The 23,631-nt window shown below is 37.4% G+C and overlaps 1 protein-coding gene and 1 long non-coding RNA gene across 10 annotated transcripts in view; one reads left to right on the plus strand and one right to left on the minus strand.

Annotated features, from left to right (window-relative positions):
- The window catches only part of USP15 (ubiquitin specific peptidase 15), a 70,585-nt gene extending 61,178 nt beyond the window's left edge, over nt 1-9,407 (plus strand). For 8 of the 9 annotated variants that reach the window (XM_075148519.1, XM_075148529.1, XM_075148538.1 and 5 more), the window contains 11 exons: nt 1,080-1,163; nt 1,254-1,348; nt 1,528-1,716; nt 2,556-2,671; nt 2,801-3,076; nt 3,391-3,461; nt 3,829-3,944; nt 5,846-5,995; nt 6,430-6,533; nt 7,099-7,187; nt 7,494-9,407. In XM_075148519.1, the coding sequence (XP_075004620.1) occupies nt 1,080-1,163; nt 1,254-1,348; nt 1,528-1,716; nt 2,556-2,671; nt 2,801-3,076; nt 3,391-3,461; nt 3,829-3,944; nt 5,846-5,995; nt 6,430-6,533; nt 7,099-7,187; nt 7,494-7,679 (1,476 nt within the window). In that variant the 3' untranslated portion in view covers nt 7,680-9,407. Of the gene's footprint in view, nt 1-1,079; nt 1,164-1,253; nt 1,349-1,527; nt 1,717-2,555; nt 2,672-2,800; nt 3,077-3,390; nt 3,462-3,812; nt 3,945-5,845; nt 5,996-6,429; nt 6,534-7,098; nt 7,188-7,493 lie in introns of all 9 variants that reach the window. The other variant, XR_012673433.1, reaches the window with a different exon arrangement.
- Nucleotides 9,408-19,250: 9,843 nt separating this feature from the next.
- On the minus strand, nt 19,251-23,555 carry LOC142081726 (uncharacterized). The gene is made up of 2 exons (XR_012673454.1): nt 21,324-23,555; nt 19,251-20,749 (listed from the first exon to the last, which is right to left on the minus strand). It is a non-coding gene; the product is annotated as an uncharacterized LOC142081726 (long non-coding RNA).
- Nucleotides 23,556-23,631: the final 76 nt, after the last annotated feature.

Raw genomic sequence — 23,631 nt, forward strand, 5'->3', positions numbered from 1 at the left:
TAGAATGGCATGAAACAATGTACATAGGTTATGGTAACAAAATCATGATTAAATGGTTCTAGCTGTACCTTATGGGGTAAGCGAGGATAGGTGAAATAAATAAGACATGGGCAGTTAGGCAGCCTTGCAAAAAGGCTTTAACGCCTGAAATCAGAGTACTGTAAGAAGGAAGGTGGGGGAAAAGGGAGTGTTCTCAAAAGCAATATGAGATAGGGAAGTCAAAGATAAAGGGACATGTATTAACTAGTGGGAGATGAGCCTGCTAGAAATTTAGTTGTTTGTGAGAACAGGTTTGCATAAGGGACACCTGTATGACATGTGAGATGGTTATGTAGGAATGAATAGAGTTTGGGAAGAGTACGAGTTCAGTAGAGCTTTTGTGAGTCTAAATAACTATTAAGACTTAAGGAGATACCAAACGCATGCTGTACTTGGCAATTAATTACAAAGTTATAATACCTTATTTCTAATTAATCCTGTCTTTATTTATTGTGCAAATAACAGGTAAGAGTCCTGTGTGGAGTTTCATTACAAACTGCAGGTGTACTGCACTAAGGGAAGCCACAGAGAGGTTTTCTTTGACTGTTAATCATCAGGTTCTCTCTCTGCATGTGAAATTAGAATTCAGTCTTTATCCATTGCCTGCCATTGCTTTTTGCCCCAGTAATACTTTATAAACAACTTGTGTTGTATTCCAAATTTAAGAATCTAATAAATAGCATGCATACTATTTAAATGCTTAAATAAGTAGGTGCTGTTGAAATATAAATCTAAGTAATTGGTGCTGTTAGTCTTCTTATGGAGAAAATAAAATAACATTACCAAAAAAGCATTGTATAAACTAATAAATGTAGTATTCAAAGTGTGCGTGTTTGTATGAGTAAAGTTGTGAAGGTAACTAGTATGGTTTTTTAGTAGCTTTCAGAATTTGCATTAGTTGATTTACGTACTTTACACCTTAAGTTCAAGAATCTGAAAGAAGTCTGTGAAGTATGCTGAACATGTGATAAGTTGTTTGGTTTTTTTCTTATGCATATTTGTTCTCTTAAGAAATTAAAGTGACATTGTATTTTTTTTAGTACAAAGTAGTTGTTCCCAAAATTGGAAATATATTGGATCTTTGCACAGCATTGTCAGCTTTGTCTGGTGTTGCTGCAGATAAGGTAAGAGTGATTTCTTATATGAAGTACAACAATGAACATTTGAACACATACTAACCTGATTTAATGATGTATACTCCATTTTCTTTTTAGATGATTGTTACTGATATATACAATCACAGGTTCCACAGGATATTTGGCATGGATGAAAATCTAAGTAGTATTATGGAACGTGATGACATTTATGTGTAAGTACAGATAACATGCTTCATGTGTCTTTGCATTTTTTTTGAGTTATTTGCAAAGGATTAAAACCTAGACATAAGATAAAAACAAATCTTGGGGGTTTTATTATTTTTTAATTTTTCCCCTTTGTAGCCTTTTAAATCACAGTTGTTCTTTGTATTTCTGATTGTTTTTCTTTTAGATTTGAAATTGCTATCAATAGAACAGAAGATACAGAACAAGTTATAATTCCTGTTTGTTTAAGGGAAAAGTGCAGGCACACTAGCTACAGCCATAGTGGTTCTTCACTGTTTGGTCAACCTTTTCTCATAGCAGTGCCTAGAAACAATACTGAAGATAAATTGTATAACCTGCTGCTGCTAAGAATGTGGTAAGGTTATTGTTTAAAGAAAAACGCATTTCTTATGAGTAATGCTAATGGTTGGAATCAGTAAGCACTTATTTTTATATGCATTGCTAACAAACTGATTAGATTTGAGTATAGTCTTTTATTTGCTTTCTGTTAAATATATTAAATCTAAAATTTTAGCCACTTGAATTTTAATTTGATTTTTTGTTAGCATGACCTCATCCAAAAATTATTTGAGAAGACAGTAGAGAGTCAATCTGTATTGTCAGTTTAGGGGAACTAATTCTGCTGTATACATAGCTGTTTGTTAGGGCTTGGTAAACTGGAAACGTTTTGCCAATTATTCTGCTATGGTTATACCTCCTGTATCTACTATACAAGTTTATATACTAATTTATGTTGTAAAACATGGTAGACACTTTCTGAAACTAGACTGGAATAAGTGTCATTATGTGGAAGAAATTAGAATCATGTAACTGCCAATTTAAATTTATGCTTCATTTTCTGTTGATGTAACTTTCTCTGTAAGTGAACCCGTATTTTTTTTTGTGTAAAAAATATGGTTAATGAACAGTTAAAGAAGTGATTTCTGGACAAACAGAGACTAATACCAAAAATCAAATTGTATAAAATCAAGTAACTGCCAAAAACGTAAGATCATAGATGAGCAGAATTTCAGATGTGCCTATAACAGTAAACGTTAGGCAATAAAACTATTAATTCTGAGTAAATTAGAAAGGAGTGCAGGAATACAGTACACTAGAAAGGATTTGCTGTAACCATTTAATTGTCTGGCTTGAACAATGTAAATATTTAAAAATCCATTGATTCTAACTGCTGCTTTCATTTGTTACATTTAGCCGATATGTAAAAACATGTACTGAAAGTGAAGACACCGAAGGATCCCTACATTGCTGTAAGGACCATGGTATCAATGGTAATGGCCCAAATGGAATACATGAAGAAGGATCTCCAAGTAAGACTGGAATATCTACTCTCGTTTAATATTTTATGTTCAATTTGAAACTGAAGTTAATTCTGTAGTGTCTTTCAATTATTGTTATTCTACCTCATTTCTTCCTCCTTATTCTTCCGATTGTTTCAGGTGAAATGGAAACAGATGAACAAGATGATGAATCCAGCCAGGATCAAGAACTTCCTTCAGAGAATGAAAACAGCCAGTCAGAAGACTCAGTTGGAGGTGACAATGACTCTGAAAATGGATTATGTACCGAGGAAACTTGCAAAGGTCAACCACTCACGGGACACAAGAAGCGATTGTTTACATTCCAGTTCAATAATTTAGGCAATACTGACATAAACTACATCAAAGACGATACCAGGCATATTAGATTTGATGATAGGCAACCTAGGCTTGATGGTAAGTCATGGGGAACAGGTTGGGCAACATGTAATTCTGATACTTTTTTCTGACTCCACTTCCATAGAATAGTGTTTCATTCTCTCTTTGTGCTATTTGATATATCTTTTTTTCCCATAGTAAATTCTGCATAAATAATTAATTTGTTATTGTAATTAACTCTTAGAAATGCAGAAATTGTGTGTGCTTCAATTTTTCATCTTAAATTCATGCTAACATTGTTTAATTCGTTTTGAAGAGTGTTTGCCCAAAGTTAATACAATTTCATGTAAAGCAAGAAATAATACTAAGAAAAAACATGTTTTTAATCTTAGAAAGATCTTTCCTTGCTTTGGATTGGGATCCTGAATTGAAGAAAAGATATTTTGATGATAGTGCAGCAGAGGTAAGCTGTTTATTTTGCTCCCCTTTCCAGCACTAATAAAACTTAAATGTGAAAAATACAACTTAATTAATGTGACATAAGAGATTGTAAGTCTTCAAAAGAGGAAGCTTGTATGTCTTTTTTTCACATTATTCATAGTAAATATGTTGTCATAAATAAACTTCATTTACACATCTAAGTAATTAGCAAATCTGAGGCTTACTAATTTGGAAGTAAATCTGAAGCTGTGAAAACTTTTTGCTTGAATGGTTTCTGATCAGTTTTTCCATATATAGGAGCTTTGTAGTTACTGTTTATAGTAAGACGACATCACTAAAATGAGTTTTGTTTCATTTGTTCTCTTAACTCAAGAAATACTTCTCTTTAGGATTTTGAAAAACATGAAAGTGTGGAATATAAGCCTCCCAAAAAGCCTTTTGTGAAATTAAAAGACTGCATTGAGCTGTTCACAACAAAGGAAAAACTAGGTGCTGAAGACCCATGGTAAGGACAAAGAATTAAAATCGTTATGTTCTATGGTGTATTTCTCAAAACGTAATCAAAACCACACTTGAACATTAACAGAGATACCTAATAGATTTTTAATGGTATTTTGAATGTTGTCATTTCAAGTGTATTTGAAAATTCTCAAAATCTTTTTTATTTTGATCCATTGCTTAACTAAAATTGTTACCATATACAGAAGGTTGTTTGTATGGGAGATAATTAATGCGTTGAGAATAAGGACGAAGGGTAGATCCATAAGATATTCTAGTCCGTGAACTGTGATCCACAGCAAATGAATAATATTGTGCCAAATCCAATGCAGTGGTTTAAACAAATATTCCTTTCTGAGATGAGAAAGGTTGGTGCATACTGAAGTTTTTTTATGCGTATACATAACTTGCCTTGCATCGATATATGAAATAAGGATGTGCTTAAACAACAGGTTTGTTGGGATGGGGAATGTCTGTAGTGAGTAGAACCTCTCAAATTCATGTTCCAACCATTAAGTTTTTGGCAGAGACTTCTATTCTGATTCATGGTTCTTCCAAATTATAATTTGGAATCATATCTGAATATTCACAATTATAGGATGTTCCTGTAAGATCCTTCTTCTCCAGGAATTTTCTAGCAGATAAGAATCCTTCATCCACACCTGAAGCTCAGAATTAAGTTTGAAAAGAGGGTCTGCCACTTTTTCTTTTGTGGATAAGTAAAATTTTTGGAAACTTCCAAACTTTGTCATCAGAGATCCTCCTTTATTTGGGCAGGGGAGGGAGCTGACTTACAAAGTCTCATTTTTTTCTGGGTTGGCTAGATTATACAACACTGGATAGACTATTTGAGATACCGTATAACTCAAGTATGGTGAAGTGCTTCCATTTTTGCAGCACGTTTTAAGCGGAGTATTTAAACTACAAAATACAACTACTGAAGTCAAGCAGTTGCTACTAGATACGTCTCACCAGAGGTCATTAATCACATTCTTTCTTCATTTGTCAGGTCTTCACAGGTCTAATCTATGAGACCTCATCATCCCTAGTCCAGTGCTATTTGTATTCCAGATATTCTAAGCCAACTGGGAAAACAGTTCTCCAGTTACAGCCTGCCCTTACAGTTCTTCTAATTTCTTGTCTTTATCTGATGTTGCTATGTAAAGACACTTGTGCAGTCTTTTTTTTAATTAGGGCTCATCTCTTTTTTTTCCCCTAGATCTTTACTTGTTAGGTACCAAGATGTAGAATATGCGCAGACCATTTCACAGAAGAGTTGCTTCCATGCATTGTTCTTACTTACCTTCCTCCCTCAGCCTTAGTTCTTGAAAGATTCAAGTATGCATTGCAGGGAACAGAAATTTGTAAGTCACAGCCTGTTTAGTACTTGCCTACTAAAGGAGGCAAGTTTTTTTAGTAAGGAGGTTTTTCAGGTTCCAGTAGTCACTGTTACCTGGTTTTAGTGGTAGGTGGAATGGGGTGGGAGATGGATGAATTTGGAAATTTAAAGTTGGAAGAACCACAGTTGTCTGTTATTTGTGGCTTTATAGTCAGTTTTCCTGAAGTATTTTCATAACCATTCATCTTTTTTTATAAAATATGAGAAAGCTGTGTTTTAACTAAAGATACAGGGACTACTGTAGGAGATGAGAATCCTATATTAGGGGGTGCTACTTTTGTGTTTAAAATGCTGTCGAGCTTCACTGTGAGCACGCTTGCACACTAGCACCTCACGTTTTAAACTGGAAGGGATATCAATGGCATTAGTAACAGAAGATGGAACATCTGTTTCTGTTTCAGCTTTTGCTTATTCAGTTCCTCTCATGTTACTGGCTTTCTCTACAGTAATGTATTTTAACATACATACGGACTGCAGTTATTTAAAATCTGTATTTTTTTTTCTTTTAGGTATTGTCCAAACTGTAAAGAACATCAGCAAGCTACCAAGAAGTTAGACTTGTGGTCACTGCCCCCCGTACTGGTGGTTCATCTAAAGCGCTTTTCCTACAGCAGATATATGAGGGACAAGTTGGATACATTGGTTGACTTTCCAATAAAGTAAGAAACCTAAATATTTTGTAAGTTTGTATTGTAAAAGTTAGCTAGTTAGCCCTAGTTAAACTAGGGCACATGTTTAACCTAGGAATTATGTAAAATGGTTTTGTTCTCAGCTTCCATGCGTGGATCCAGTAAACACTGATGACAAAATGCTTGTAGGTGAAAATTATGAACTTGGAAAAATAATAATAGTAGATAAGTATGGAAGAACTCTGTCATAGTTTTAGCTAAGATTACTGGTTCCTGTTCCACTCCTCACAGAGTGAGAGATGCACTGTCAGTGTAGTCTGGTGTGTGTGTTTTTTGTGGGGAATATAAAGTAAAGGGTTCAAAGACCACCGAAGTGTGAAGTGGTTAAAAAGATTATTAACATGACCTTCTTTTGGTTGTTTTTTTTTGTGTGGTTTGTTTTTTTTTTTTTTTTTTTTAAACAGCGACTTGGACATGTCAGAGTTCCTTATTAATCCCAATGCAGGGCCTTGCCGTTACAACTTGATTGCTGTCTCCAACCACTATGGAGGAATGGGAGGAGGGCATTGTAAGTTGATTTCAAATATCATCATTCTACATGTCAGCTTTCTTTCCATGTTTATTTTGATTTAAGTACTGATCACTTTGAATCAATGGTGTTTTTTAATGGTTGAGGGACAATTTTTTTCATTACGTTGAAATGGTTTCACAGGTATTCTAACACAAAAATCTATATGAAATGAGCTTTCGAGGATAATTGTATGTTCTTTTATACTTCTAGCTATGCATATTGTGAAAAGAGAAAACATAAGAGATCCGTAAGAGCTACTGTACTCTTAAAACTGATTTTGTCTTACTTGTGTGTATTTTTGAAAGAAGAGAGAAAAATGAAAAAGTGATTGAGGGATTTTATTTTGACTGTCCTTTCTCACTACACATTCTCTTTCGAAGAGGAATGTTACTGGTTAAGCTTTCTTTGCTTTAAAAAAAAAGTGTGAAAGTATGAGTCTAATGGTGATAATAGGTTTTAGATAGTTAAACGGCAGGTGTTAGACAGTAACAGACTCTAGCAACTGATTTTATTACATCTATGAAGATACAAAGTCCTTAGACATTGTACTTTTTTGTCCTAGATACTGCTTTTGCAAATAATAAGGATGATGGAAAATGGTACTACTTTGATGACAGTAGCGTGTCCACTGCATGTGAGGACCAAATAGTGGCAAGTACCTTTTGTGTTTCTAAAATTGATGTTGTTGTTGATGATGTTTTTTTCTTGAGGGAAGAAAAACAAAGGGTAAATCATGAACCTTGCAGTAAATTTGTAGGTAGTAGTTTGTGTTCTTTCAAAGGACAGTACAAAACAAAAATGGTTTGCTTCGACATGCAAAAATAACTTAGATGAAAGCTTTGAATTTCTTTGTAATTTTACCTTGTAGACTTGAAAGCAAAAAAAAAAATGGATAACTTGGATTGTAAATGTTTTGTCTGGAGCCTCATGAGCATATTACACTTCTCTCTTCTACAGTCCAAAGCAGCGTATGTGCTCTTCTACCAGAGACAGGACACGATCAGTGGAACTGGCTTTTTCCCTCTTGACCGGGAAACTAAACAAGGTGCTTCAGCTGCCACAGGCATCCCACTAGAAAGTGATGAAGACAGCAATGAAAATGATAATGATTTAGAAAATGAAAATTGTATGCACACTAACTAATGGAAGAACTAGAAGCCATAAAAGAGACTTTCTTACTGGGGATACCTATTGAAAGAGTGAAATTGCCCACCAAATTAAGAATAAAAATCTGAGATGGGGAATTTCAGATAGCAGAATGTAAATCTCTATTACATTTTAACATGTGCAGTACTTGAAGTGAAACAATAAAAACTTAAACAGAAATTGTCTTTAATGCATTTACAGTCTTGTATTCACAAGCTATATATAGGAAATCACAAATAAACCCCTTTTAAGTTTTCTGCTGCTGTTCTGATGGATTATGTTTTCTTTTGTTTTGGATGTGGGTTAATAACTAAAATGTTAAATCTGTGGACTTCTGACACTTATTTTCTTAGTACTGCAAGAATACTACTGCCAAGTCTAGTTTCTGGATGAATATATACATGTTCCTTAGGCTGTCACACAGGCTACAAGTAAAAATGTCATAAATATATAAGCAGTAGTTTTCTTGAGACAGCAAATTTTTGTTTCTCCCTAAAAATTAGTTTTGTTTTTTTTTTTTTTTAAATTTGATCATAATAGAAGAAATAGCTTGAAAAGGTGTTTTAACCTTTTGTGATATAGTTGAGCAGCCAGAATATTATATTCATCTTACTGCTGCTGTGGAACAGGTTCTGGATTTCATGCTGCATTAACAAAAAGTTTTTCAATTAAATGTAAGTATCCTTTGTTGCTTGTTGGAATCTCCTCTGCAGATATAATTCCTGTTATCTTGCTTATAAAAACATGCATAATTTTAATCTGGTGTCAGTCCAAAATTTAAAATTGTGCTGTAAGATCTCTTTCCCCAGTTTTTGTAGTTTGACAGCTTGCAAACTACTCTTTAATAGGGTCAGAGTTATTAGTATTCTGTATCCATAGTAATGACTGTGTATCGGGCTTAGATGAGAATTTTTTCAATATAACTGCCTTTAAATTGTTAATGAACAAAATTACTTTAAAGGTAGGCCTGTTAATTTTCTTTGTGTGTTCCTGATGGAATTCACCATAGCCTTACAGCGTATCTGAAAAGGTAACTCATTGTAAGAGAATTGGCATTTGCATGTTCAATTGCAGAACCTGTACAGTATATAAGGCATACAAACTTTGAATTGGATTTTAGTTAACTATGTTCAGGAGTCCAGGATGCCAAAATAAGTGTGACAGTTTGAAACATTTTTTCATTTGCTGCTTTCCCTTTGATCTAGTTGGAAGAATGTATTGTTGATTTGTATACAATACTGCCTTTGAGAGGGGCTCTTAAGTGCGGGGGCACACTTCACATATCTACTACCTGGAGAATCGCTTTGTGTCCCACTGTTTAAACAAATAATTTAAAAAAGAAAAAAGCAAAAAGTATGATGTTCTTCACTTGAACTAATCAAATACAATAGGTTATAAATTGTGTATTGTAAATAAAAGTTCACTCTGTGAGTGCACATTTTGGTAAATTATTTATTTATGTTAGCATTAAAAAGTTTAAAAAATTGCATTTGACCAGGATATAAATGAGGTATGTTGGACATGGCTTTGCTTTATACCTTGATATTAAAACTGGTGTTTCATCCTGGTATTTTAAAGCTGCTTTGAGGTTTTTTTTTTTAAATGTAAACTAACCTCCTGCATGACAGAGGTTAAAATTTTGTCTGCACTTGAGTTCACTTGGGTTTACATTTGAAATGCGCATGTTTATTTATACAGATTTCAATAAAGCTATTCAAGGCCTTATTTAGTCTTCCATTTTCTTACAAATTCTTTTCCCACAGTGTTTGTGTAATGGGTAGTCTTTGTCTAAGACTTATATTATCGGTTACAAAATGGCTATTTAATGACCAACACGGAACAAGATTAATAGTATTTCCAGAAGTTAGTATATATAAAAGGGATTCTTTCTTGTCATTGTCTGGCTCTAAAAACATTTATAAGGCTGCAAAAAAATTGTTTATTGTCATAAAAACCTATTTGTTTTTTGGAAGTAATACTGTAACAATAATTAATCAAGTGGAAAGATACTAACTCTGAGACGGTTGGTGAAATGAGGCAATATATTTAAGATTAGACAAACCGATATGGTGGGGGGAAAACAATACAAGCTTTTGGCTTAAAACCCTGTATTTAGGTGTGGAATACAGTAACCCAATACGAAGCTATGTACTAAATAACTTGTGAGTTTAACTTGCTTATTTTAATCAGAGCACTTGAGAGATGAGATTTATCTGTGGAGTAGGGGAAGTAATCCTAGAGAAGCAGTCATCTCTTTGAATAACACACACAGAGAGTCCCCCTACGTTCATACTCGCAGTGGTTTTCCCACACCATGTTAGCCTAGAACTTGCTTGGAAAAATCACGAAGAAGCAAAGGATCTGGTTTGACTTGCCAAAGACTCACTTTGGAGTTTGTAGATCAGAGCTTTAATATCTGATAACTTGGTCTCGTAACACACTTCATTCTCCCTTTGAAAATGCAGAGAGATATATATAAATAGGGTCTTCTATTTGAAGGAATGTACTTACTTACTAATAGTCAGATCATCCAGATAGAGTTTAAAAGGGTATTGATCAAAGTAACATTTAGTTAGGAAAAAATTACATAGATAGTTTCTAATTTTTTTTTGTTATAGTTAATTTGGCTTCCAAGATGACACACACAGAGTTTGTAAGCTTCCTAATCAGATATAAAAATCAGTAACATTTCTATATGACTGTCTCAAAGGTTTCTGGGAATTCAGCCAAGTTGTGAGTTTCATAAAACTATTATGTATTCACACATAAAATATGATAATTCATCCAGTGTGGACATGCTTAAAATTAAAACTACAGAAAGCATATTATTCTTTACAGTGTCTATCAAAAGTTATTGTCACTCAACTAGTCATTTATTTAGAGAAGAAAGAGGGTCCTAACATCTCTTTTTATGAATCATGTCTGATAAAAATCTACAGTATGCTTTCTTTTTTCAGTTACATTGACAGCAAGCTTTTGATGGCTATAAGTATCAGTGTAAACCCCAAAATGATAAGATACAGTTAACCTTGTTGATGTGAGAATCACAGAAACAAAACAGAGTAGGAGGCAGGAGACAGCTTGCAATTCCCAGTTACTCCACAGATTTTGTGACAGCAATACATCATTTAAAGCCTGGCTGGGAGGGAAGGAGAGGTGAAGAGAGACTGCCCAGGACCTCTTGTTTTAGTTGGCTTCAGGCAGCATTCTGGATCCTTCGGTGCAGATCAGTTCCCTGAGCTCTTCTATCATCCACTTTAAATTAAAGTCCTACCTGCCTTCCTGGCACGCTGAAGTGAAGTTTGCAAACTTACAGCTGAGATGACAGACAAGAAAAGCTGTCAGATATTACCCTGCCAGATGATGTAAAAACATCTCCTGCATCTACAGCTAGTTGCTAATGGGAAGGCCACAAACCCATCTGGCTTTCCCAGCAAGTTAGCGCTGCGTTATGGAGTGCAGTGTACTTTTTTAAGCATTTTGAAATCTTTAGAGGGAAGTCAGTATGGCAGGCAAAGAAATTAATCGGCGAACCCACCAGTTTTCTTCAAAAATTATGCCGCCGCCTTTTATGTCAGACTCTATAATTTCAGGGTATGGTGTCTCATTGTTTCTAAGTACTAGTTACTTTGACAAAGAAAATCACTATAAATGTAGTGAAGCGATTAATATGAAAGCTATATTTGATAGAATAAGCATATTCTTAGTCTGCAGGCAAATTGCTCTCTTCAGATTTTTTAGTTCTTTTTCCTTGGGGGGTAAACAAATTGTGAAAACAGTTCCACTTCCTTAGTTCCAACATTGCATGCTTTACTGGCACCGCGTGCTCCTGAGGCAGGCAGAGACACCTGTCTTACTGAAAAGAAAGTAAATCTTGGAGTAGCACGGACACCCCAGAAGCGTCCAAATGTGACAAATTTATGACCAATTATCCCATTAACTAGGGAGGGAACTGGGTTACTATATGCCAGGTAGCATTAACAGTCATCCTGGGCCAAATAATGCAAAAGCTGATACAGGACTCAAATGATAAAAGAATTTACATCAGTCAGTATGGTTTTTTGAAAAGTAAGTTTCATTATTTGAGGGGGCAGTAATTGAAAAAGAGAGTTGATAAAGATTATAACATAGGTGCACCTAGAATTATTTAAGTGCTTGGCACTTATCACCTTCAGTATCACATTACTCTCGTTAAAACCTGAGTGTTATGCAGTATCACCCGATACAAAGTTCAGGTACCAACCAACAACCTCAAAATAGTTTCCATCAGGAAATCATTGTGGAATAGGGGTGTTATTGGAGAAGTTAGTGGCAGTTGGTCTTAAATTAATGTTTTTATTCAGTGTGTAAAATATTCAGATCATAGCTACAGAAGGTGGAAAGTAGTAACTACCCCTAAATCCTGGCAGCCCTCTTGGACAAGCAGTTCAGCATCGGCTCGCAATGTGAACATTGTCCTTGGACACATAAGCACAAGTAAGAAGTTGACTTAATCTTCCCACGTCTGTGGTAAGGATCCTGGGAAAATCCGCCATGTGAGTTACTACCTTTTAAAAGTTCAGATTGTAACCTGGGAGACATTACAGAAAAAAAGTTACAACCCTAGAGCAAATACATTTGCACGAACAGATAGGAAGAAGAATTGTTTTCTCAGAAAGGCTACTCAGAAGCGCCTCAATTTGCATGCAGCACCTTACCAGGGGGGAAATGACTGTGTGCAGGGGGTCTTGGAGCGGAGAGAAACATTCAAAGAACTCATGGTTCAAAACTGAAACCAGACGATCTGAAAATAGAGATAAGCATGGGAGTCTCTTAGGCCGTTAGTTTCTAAGAAGGAGCAGAACAACCAGCCGAGGCAAGTGGTGGGTGCTGGGTTGCCCTGGGCTGGATGCTTCCCCGGGCTCGGGAGGGAGGCAGCCCAGGGGCGTGATGGCCCTTCCCCTGCCGGGATGGAGACAGTCTGAGCCATCTGCCTCGGCTTTGAGATCTATGAATCCGAGAATACCCTGTTCTTTTCAAGAGGAATGTTCCTCCCTCTTCAGACCTAATGGCACCGCTTAAAAATCACTTAAAAGTTTTGAATGGAGGCCTGAATCTGTAAGGGTTTGCTCTGGCTCAGCAGGGTTTGAGGGAAGGCCTTCACTCCCTAGTGTTATAGGAACGCGTTAATATGGGAAGAAAACCCATGCTCTCGTTTCAGGGTAGCAAACGGTATGATTTTCCTTCCCTTCCTGCACCATTGCTACTATCTTAAATCAAACTCATGAAGCTGCTCCAAATCCCACCTGAACCACCTCTTCCATTTATTGTCATTTCCTCAAAGTAACGCTTCCCCTCGGTTACCGTCTAAACTGAAACACACATCTCCCTTTTCCTTCTTTCTTTGCGATGCTGGACGAGCATCCCTGCTTTTCCATGACGATTTCTGTTAAAGCACAATGACCGGTTCAGACATGCCCCTGTTGAAAAATGCATGGTTCCTCAAAAAGGAAAATTAAAACCTACACGTCATGCAGTTGAAACGAGGTCTGCAGCCGGCTCTGGGGGCACGAAGGCTTTTTCCAGAACACAACAAAGGGTGTCTGGAAAGAATTCAGATGAGCTATGCTTGTTTTCAACATCTGTCAATGTTATAAAATACATACCGCGCTGAGGGTGTTGTGTAAATGTGAGCGTGTCGCTCAGCTGAGGAGAAAGTCTGCAATCGGAAGGGGCAGTAGTTACTAACTCTGTCTTGTCTTTGCCTATTGAAAGCAAATACAAAGAACATCCCTTCTGCCAACTCAGATGTATGTTTGCCAGCGATACGAAATATATAGTTTAGGACTGCTCATATAGGACTGGTTTCCTTGGGCAATTTGCTGAGTAAGAGGAAAAGGTATTTGGATCCTATTTGAGTTCTGCTCCCCCCATTCCAGTGGGGAAACAGCAGCTTCCATAAACGCCGATACAGTTCAGGTCAATAAAAGTTACACAGCATTGCTACTCTGTAGTTGCATTTGCCAACTCAAATAAAACATATTAGTCATGTTGAGTAATTGTGCATTACCTAATAGCTGCTCAAAGAATTAAATGCAGTGTCTAAAAAAACTATTTATTCGGTGAGACTGATGTCCTGAATAACTTTGCCATGTATGACATGCATCCTAAATACAACTTGCAGAGCTGAGATCTACATTCAGACACGTTTTTCAAAAGTTTACTAGGACTACCGATAACAGCAGTTTGATTTTCACATCTTTTACTTTAAAAAATTCTCTGCCATCAATGAGTTTCTGGCCTCTGACACTATGTAAATGTTTTAGGGTTTTACTGTAAAATAAAATCATTTATATATACTAATTTTTTTTTTGTTTTCCAAATTCTCGATTAAAAAAATGTTGTGAACATTTTAGATTAATGAACTACAGTTGGGCAATAAAGTCAATGGAAATGTTCTGATCAAGCATAATAAAAATATTCAGATTTCTGATGCCTATAATACACAATAATCACAATCAACTGATGGGATGGAGACAATAGAACTTTCTTCATAGAATATCCTGAATTGTTGAATTAACTTATTTTTACACAATTGGAGGAAATTAGATGTACATGTTGATTTTTGGTATAGGAAATAATGCCTTAGAACTTGTCTTCGGGAAATGTAACCTTAGACATTTCTGTAATATTTTTCAGATAAGGTGGCAAAGATTGAGGGAGAAATCAAAAAACTTTGTAGAACTACTTACTATGGGAAGCATTTGGTTATCCTCTCTCTATAATCTTTAGACTTCTGTTTGGTTAATGTCATGCACAATCTGAGATTGTCATTTAGAAAGCTCATTTTTATGATGTAAATTGCTCCCTTAATATCAAGTGTGATGGATTATAATGTCCCTGTTTTCCCAGTAGCATTTGACAATATTGTTAGAATTTGACAGACATGATATTCCTTCCTTGAAATAAAAAGCCCACATAGACATACCAACTTAATTTATTTAACCAATAAAAATCTTCCCAAGACTTCTGTGAACAAATGTGCAGTTAAAAATACAAGGAAAGAAACCAGATTTAAGATTTAAATTTCCATAGTCCATTCCAGAACAAATGTATCAAGTAATCCAGGGTGACTCTACACCTGTAGGAGACAAAAGCAAAAGAACTCACGACAAAGAGGAAGAAATTGTGCAGAACTGTGACTGTATGTAAAAATGATGAATCACAGCTAAGACAAGGGCAGGAGTATGGAAAAGCCTATACTGCGTGAATAGAAAAGATGAATGTAACGCAAAGGTAGCTGTAGGATACGAATAAGGAGGTGGTAGAGGATTTCAAATACATTCTAAAAAAGGCAGAGTCCTATGATTTTAAAAAAGCAAATACTGCAAAAGCCACTAACAGGCAACTGAGAATTGAAATCTTTGATGGATGTGGGTTGCCTTGCAGGGAAAGAAAACAAAAGTAATTTGGTTCCTAGCAATGGATTTAACTTCTTAGTGAAAGATATAGAAAACCACTAGAAAGGAAACAATCTAGAGGTGATTCTAGGACACTATTAGGGCATTTTTAAATAAGACAGTAAGAGAAGAGCCATACCATTTTTTGACATGAGTCCTCACCTAGTCATTATCTAGAAAACTGCTGTTTATGTGTCCAAGTATTGGAAAATGTCTTGAGAACAGTAGATGTGTTAATAATGCTGACGAACAGGTTTACAAAGGAAGGCTCCAAATGTCCTAAAGGGAGAAAAAAACAATGAAGCGTCAAGTTCTTTGAAACCCAACTGTAACCTTGTCAGTAAGGCTCGTCCTGGCTTTCTATGATCCTGCCTCCAACAAAATAAGACATTGAAGCCCACCAGACATTTGTATCCCTCATGTGCAGCTGAGCTGGTCAGGAGCACAGACATTTGGTAAAGAATTTGTCAATACTTAGTACATGTTAACTGCTAATTTTATAATTAAATTGTTTATCAAATCTTCTTAGATCATGGTGTGGTTTTGTTAGTTAAGATTGGAGCAGGGAAGTCAGGCCCCTAGAAATAAACAGCCATAGGCATCTACTGATGATCATGCTGCCAAAGGGAAATAAGGTCTCAGACTGGCTGAACAAGTTTCACACGAGCTTCTTACACATCCCACTTAATGATCCATTCAGTAGCTCCAGGGCTTCGCTCTCAGCTGGAAGAGCGAGTGTTCAGATCTGGAATTCCCTGTGCTCCAGCCAGCCGTCAGCCAGGAGCACATCCACGGACAAGCTCATCCGCTGTGCCGTGGGAGCAGGTTCCAGAAGGGGGCTCCCATTTCTGAAATACTGACTACAACTTCTAGAAATGCTCCCAAAACGTCGGTAATAATTATGAAATTGCTGCAGGTATGCATCCTTGGATATGGACATACCTGCTTGCACATGACCCAGGACATTCCCCTTTATTGGGAATATGTAGGCACATGTGGAGGTGAGCTGTATAGTCATTTTACTACGAAGGAAAGCATTTGGCTCTTGGCCATTGGATTACTCTGGATGTCTTCCAAATTCTCACAGAAGTGTGTTCATTCTGTTTATTTGTTTTGACCCAACATGAGTAACAAAATTTCTTCCAGACTGCTGCTTATAAACACAGCCACACATGCAGCCATACAAATATTTATATGAAGGGCAAAGTCCTTCGAATTGAATAAGAAGAGGTCTATAATCTTCATAAAGCAGCAAAGATGAGGGCAACATATAAGGTAAATCAAGGTCTCTATACCAAAGAGATCTTCATCAAGATCTCTTCCATAAGAAATCACTAATCCTTATGGTTTCTAGAAAGAACTGCCTGTAAAGTAACTGAGTGGTCACACTTCAGTTATCTTTGCCAACAGTTGTGCTGGAGGTTCTCAGAAGTACATGGCCATACTGAGCCTTTTCTGGGCTGGTCCGAGTTAGCTACAAATTAAGTTGGTCAAGCTCGCAGTGTAGCCGTGGCAGTGTGAGAAAAGAAGAATACCTAACTAGTGTGCTGGCCTCCGTGCTACTTATGTGAGTATAGTGAGTATATCTACTTTTATAGATATTTTCTGTATTTTATAGATATTACTGCAATGCTGGCTACGTAGACAGAGGCCACCCCTAATGCAAAGGACCTAACATTTATTCAGTAGATGGAAACTCTTCTGTAGTAATAGTATCGCTCAGCTGCCCCAGGGCTGCAATCAGGAATGATTATCTTAAAGAAGGATCACCAGAGCCTGGGGGAAGCATCCAGCAGCTTCTCCTCTCTGCTGCAACAGCCAAAAAGAGTTATTTTTACACAAGGGAACACCCTTCTCCTCTCCGGTGTTGCTTTGTGATTAGTAGATTGCCTGTAGGTTAGTAGGTGTCTGGAAATATTTCCATAATTTTCATACAAGCTGAAGAAGAGATAAAAAGGAAATGATTAAAAAGATGTAGGGAGGTTTTTGGCAAATAGATGAGAGAGCAGCAAAATAAACAGACTGCAGCACAATGCATATTTCTGACATTCTTGACAGGCATTTTTACGTTACGCATCCTGCAGTCAGAATGAGATACTTGGGGAAAAGACTTCTCCCGAGACCACGGCTGAATCCACTGTCCACTGCAAGAGCTCCGGATCAAACAACACAGCCTAGAATCGCAATTACTTTGCTTCAACACATCTATGCCTTTATTTCTAAACCAAAATTCCTAATAACGTACATGAAGATTGCAGTAAATTCTGATCAGAAGTGCAACATCACTGAAGTTTCTTCACCCGCTGACCGTGACCTCAGGCTGTGCTGCCTGTTAAGATGGCAGCAGGGATGGTCAGCGTGGGGTTTTCAATGTCAACAACTGTCAACTAAAATCTCCCTCACGTTTTTTGTGTTTCCTACACTTGGCAGAAAAAAAAGGTATCATGAATGGACTGGTTACATACCATGCAGGGAAAATTCACAGGTGCTGCCTGAATAGATAATAATTCCGTTATCTAATACATAATATTTATTGTGTAAGGGAATGAAAGACAGATTCAGTTTAACGCACAGTCAGGTTTATTTCCCAGGCCAGCCACATACTTCCTGTGTGAGCTGGAAAAGTTATTTAATCTGTCCTGACTCATGCTCAGTTGTAAGTATGAAGGGTATGGGAGCTGCTGATAAGATTTTGTGAATATCATATATCTGTTCGTCTGTTGTTACACTGCGAGCTCTAAGACAGCAATAAATTGGTTCAAGCAGTGGACAGCAGTTCCTTCTCACAAAAGACGTTAACAGGTTCAGCTGATTCAATTACCAGTACTCAAAAGGGCAGTGCAAAAAAAAACCCACTGCTTTGAGAACCTGTTTGGACAAGATTCAAGCAGGAAAAATTGGAAAAACAGCTTTCCTGGCTGGTTACCCAAGAGTCATGGAAGCATCTAAGCCTCTGTCTGAGAGATTTGGTGTAGGCCCTGAAGTGATCGTACTGTAACTCAACAGGGAATCATTGCTGAGCATCTAGTACGTGTCATAGGTCTGACATTTTGGGCATTGCTACTTAACATTTTTGTCAGTGATCTTAAAGATAATGTGACATAATTACTGATAGTTTGCTAATGACAAAGAGGATGATTCACTGACAGACAGCAGCTGGGATTGCCCCTTTAGTTGAATAAGCAAAATAAAATGTGTATTAACAAAATGTGTGTGTGTATACAAACAAAATGTGTACTAACATGTAAATACATGCTCACACTTATGCAAAAAGGAACCCAGGCTAAATTCACAAGCAGGGCAATTCATGCTGGAAAACAAAGCCTTTTTCAATTTGCTGGTAGATCTAACTTCCTCATACAGCCATGTCCTAAAGGAACAAGGGCTTCCCTTCTATTCCATAAAAAAACCCCAAACAGGTAACCGGAGGGAGGTTGTTACCTCTGATTGTAACCCATTTGTGGCCACAACAAAAACACTCTCTTGCCCAATTTCTTGTGTCCACAATTTAAGAAGGAGCTTTTGAGCTGTTCACATGTGTATAAGGCTTCTTTGTGTTTACACAGACCAATACAGCGCATAGGGTTTTATAAAGAACTATAGGAAGTATTTGGTATTAATCTATCCCTTCTTCTAATTTAAAATTTAACTTTGCCTATTGATATCAGTATCTATGTTCAATTCACCTCTGAGGCAAAATTCTCTCCATCATGACTCTTAACTCTGCAGTGGAAAAAAACACCAGAGATGTCTGCAAACACCTTTACGTGATGCACAATTGATGATATTTCATATCCTGAAGTTTGGTTAGTACTTTTACTACGTACAGATTCATATCAGTTACAAAAGTATACAGGAGTGTTAGTAAAGCAAACTCAGAGGAAAAGCCATGATTCTTCCCATCAGCATGAAACCAATTCATTGCCACAGTGAAATTTGAAATTTTGGCCTCTGTGTAATGTGGCAACAGAACCCTGTTCTCATATTCAGAGTCTGCATCTGCATACATCTACCAGAATGGACTATAACTAGGAGTAAACACCTGAAATTAATACAGCCAAGTGCTATCCCATGTTTAATTGAATCCAAAGGACTGATGCGCATCATTTGGAATGAACACGAACACTGCTTCCAAGAGGTAATTTAATGAATCACAATAGGTCTCATGAGCATTTTTGTTGGTAATTAGCTACGGGGAATGATTTCAATCACCCACTGCCCATCACAAAATAACATATAATTTAATAACAAAAAAACCAACAATATAATAATTGCAGTGCAATACAAAGCTTAACAGCTAACTAGCATTTTTAACTTGCTAGTCAAAAACACGCCCTCAGAGATGTCCACATACACTGCTCCTCTTTCTGACTCAAAAGCAACTGGAATTGAAACTGCAGCATTTAACACATACCAAAAGACAGCACTTTTACTCAGGGTTAGGAATACGTGCAATAGTACCTATTGCAATGAAATGCAAAAGAAGGTCACATTCACAATCGAATCAGTGTCACTTAAAAGGATCCTGGCTAGTTTAAATAGTTTAACTGCTCTGGTTTAGCTTACCTAATAAATCTTCTGCATTTATAAAAGGCATAAATCAAAACAGTGAGAAAGATTATCTTGAGTTTACGAGATGCGCCTGAGATTCAGACACGTGTATAGTTCCCAATTCTGGTATCCAGCAGATCTGAAAGAGCAACCACTTGTATGATTCATTCCCAAACCCATGAGCAATCTTGCTGTATTTGGCTGGCAATGCTGCGCAGACTGATTGTCAAAGCTGGTAGCTGAAAAGATATATATGTATTAAATGTAAATGATAAAAAGTGAAGTATGCAAATAGAACAAATTTTAAACTAAGTCACCGAGATTTAAGTATCAAAGACAGAATAGCCTTCAGAGAAGATACACAGGAGACTGCACGTGATCTAAAAAAACCCCTTTTAATTAGTAGAAATGTTGCTTATTAAAGTAATTTTATACCAAATTTTCTAAGATCCTGACAGCAGGTCTCACCAAATTCACAAGTGCTCCACTTGGTTCAAAAAGCATCACCATGTGTAAACAGAAAACATATGATACTAAAAACTAACTATCTCAATTTTAGTAGTAGATGAAATTCCCCAGAATACATTGTTACAGTATTCTAAAATTAATTTTGCATTCCAGTACCGTGAGTTGGGTACTATTACAATTGTATGTCCAATTTTGTCTGACATAGTTGAAGGGTGCTGTTAATCTGCAGAGGACAGTGGATAACTGAAAGCTAAACACCGGGCATCGTAATAGACAACTAAAGAGCTGCAGTGAAATTTTTTTTCATGCATCTCAGCAGATTAATAAATCTAAGATTCTATAACGTAATAAGAAGAGAAAATTATTTTAAGAATCAAGAACGTTCGTATTTTTTGCTTATGAGAGGAGTAGCATACAGTCCTTTTTTTTCTGATCTACAAAACAGAGCACTGAGCAAACTGAGATTAGTGAAAAGGGTGGAACGTCAGCCAGAAACAGCTTTAAAAAAAAATTTCTATGTTACACTTAATGGAAGTGGTAGGGTTGCTATCAAGCTGTTGCAAATACGGAAAGCCTGTAGCATGCTCCCAGTTCTATGCCACTGCACACCTGGAATAAGAAAAGACAGGTAATCAGCAGGTACAAGCTAATATAATAAAAATAATTAATATCATGAAATAATCTGCTTTTTCTCAAGAAACCATCATTCTACACAAACAGTATAAATTACAACACAAACAAACAATACATAAAACATTTGTTCCTAAGAGGTGTAATAGTTTATATTCCAAAACATTTACCACTACTGTTCTTAAATATTCTTCCATGTTTTACACAATCCTTAACAAAAAAATCATACAGCAACAAGTTGTCAATTTTACTCAATGCAGTAATCATCTACTCCCTTAGTACTTCTCCTTCAGAAGTTGGCACTGCTCTGTGAGGAAGGGTGGACAAATTTACTGCTATGGCTTTGATTAAAGAAAACATCATCTATCTTTCATATAAGTTGAGTTACCAGGCATTCACAATGGAAGAGTAGCCCCCTGTCCAAACTGAATATTTACAGTAGTCTTGTTTGGTTAAACAAAACAGTAAGATTTGCAGGAAATTAGTATGCACATACAATCTAATACATACTAATTTGCTTGTTTTAAATGTGATTGATCTCAATTCTTCTTACTTGTCTCACCATTGTTAACAGGGGAAATACGGCCATATGACAGGTTTCCTCATCTTCTTCATTTTGATTACAGGGAGAATAATGACGGTGGGTGCTTTAACTCAAGATGTCACATTCAGACAAATTCTACCCAAAACATTTGCTCCCTTTTCATAAGAAAGGCAGTGTTATAGAACGGTTTAGTGACCCTCATTCCATACGAAATTTCAATCATCCTAGTTTAGGCAGACAAGGAGATTCAGGGAATACCAATATGCCCACAGCTCCCCATGTACAGCAAATAGGTGGAAACGTCCAAATAACAAAAAAGGAAGTAAATCATTAAAGCTTACCTAAGAAATACCTGTGCATAGTCAATAATTAACTGACTCATTCTCCTAGCAAATCATCCAAGTTTCTTATGAAGGTATTTGGACTGGTCTGTGCATTGCCATCGGGACTGAAGCCCAGAATGGAAGACTTAGATGGGAAAATCCTTAGGAAAATGCTTATTGGTTAAGCATGTAACTAGTTCTACTGAAGACAACAGTCTTGGGTTTTGTTTTTTTTTTTAAGTAAACATATAAAAATCAAGCTTTTGAGAATACACAGACCAATGCATTTTGAAAGTGTAACGTTACAGAATCACGGGTTTGATTTTACTGAACAGATGGGTGAAATCCTAATTCCTTGTCTTGGTATAAACATAAAGTTGGTATATAAACATCTTGGTATAAACATAAAGTTTCACCTCCTAATTCAACTGTGCCAGTATTACTCGGTTTTAAAAACTCACATCCATTTATCCCATTCTGTCAAGTTAACAGCCAGTAATTTGAAAATGAAAATAAAGATCTTAAAATAATAAATTATTTAGAAAGCAATCCTGCACTTTTTGCTTCATAAAGCACACCTAAAGATTTATGTCTACAGATACAGTGTACAATGCTGTGCCAGTGGGAGCCTGTTTACTATATGATTTGCAATGTATCTCACAGTAAATGAACCCCAACATACAAGTAGGAATGCTCAAATTTATGAGAAATTCTTTTCCCTTTTTTATTACAAGACACACATAAAAAAACCATAAATAGAAATCTTAGAACATTCTCTGAATAAGACTGAAGACTTTCAGGAAAATCTGAAGAAAATCAGGAAAATCTGAAGAAAAGCCATTATTTAAAATAAAACTATTTTAAATAGTAAGGCAGTAAAAATTTATTCTCCATTCTGACTCATGATTTTTTTTCCAAGATTCCCAAGTTTAAAAACGACAGACTATAGAAATTCACGAATGTTTTCCAACTCCCTAGGCTTTTGGAAGGGCAGCAGAACCACGCGGCGTTACAGGTAGGCAGCCACTGCGGTACAGCATTTACAGCAACCAGAATATAGAGAAATAATTATTGCAACAGAGACCAAAACCTTCGTGAAATGTTAACTGTTCGACGGTGAATCGTGTCCTCCAGAAGGAAGCTCTCAAGCAGCGTCCAGGCTGCCTGCGAGGGAAGCCACTGCTGTGGCTGAAGTTACGGAGGGAGCATTACTAGAAGCTCTTATGGTTGAACATCTTATGCTCGTTGTTTGCTTGCCTGCTTTTGAAATGGGTTAAAAACAGCTGGTTGAAAAGATGTGGACTTCAGAGGGACACTGCTGAGCAGCTGCTGGTGACAAGGAGGGTACCCGAGACCGGACTGCCACCCTGTCCCCTCTTTCTGCCTGGCCTGTGTTTATCTTAAACTTCTCAACGAAGGATTCACTCTGGCTTCGCCTGGAGAAAATATGGAAAGCTGCGTATACACACACAAGGGTCGCGAAGGGCAAAAACCTTCACTCCTGCAGGAGAAAGCAAAGAACTTGACGCTTCACAAGGAAAACAGAACAGCCTGCCTCGCTTTTTGCTTTTTTTAAACCGCATTCAGCGCCGACCTCCCCCCGAGCGCCGGACTCGGCGAGAGCCGCTCGGCGGGGCTGGCGGTTGCTGACGACCACCTGCAGCTGACCTGCGGCGACGCCACGGGTCTTCACCACCCCCCCTCCCGGGCTCCTCTTCGGCAGCGCCGCAGCCTGTCCCCCGCATCGGCCCGGGCCCCAGCGCCGCCTCCTGCCCCTTCACGCCGGCCGCCCCCGCCCCGGCCCGGCGTGATTTCAGTGACACAGCGGGGACGGGCCAACACTCGCCGCTCCGGCCCAGCGCGGCCCCGGGAGGCCGGGTGCCACCTCCCGGCGGGCCGCCGTTCTCGCCGCTCTCCCCGCCCCCGGGCCGTGTGTGCGGAAGCGGCCTGACGCGCGGCGCTGGCGGCGCCCGGCATTGTGGGAGCGGGGGGGC

The sequence above is a fragment of the Calonectris borealis genome, chromosome 1 (assembly GCF_964195595.1).
Source record: "Calonectris borealis chromosome 1, bCalBor7.hap1.2, whole genome shotgun sequence".
NCBI classification, from domain to species: Eukaryota; Metazoa; Chordata; class Aves; order Procellariiformes; family Procellariidae; genus Calonectris; species Calonectris borealis.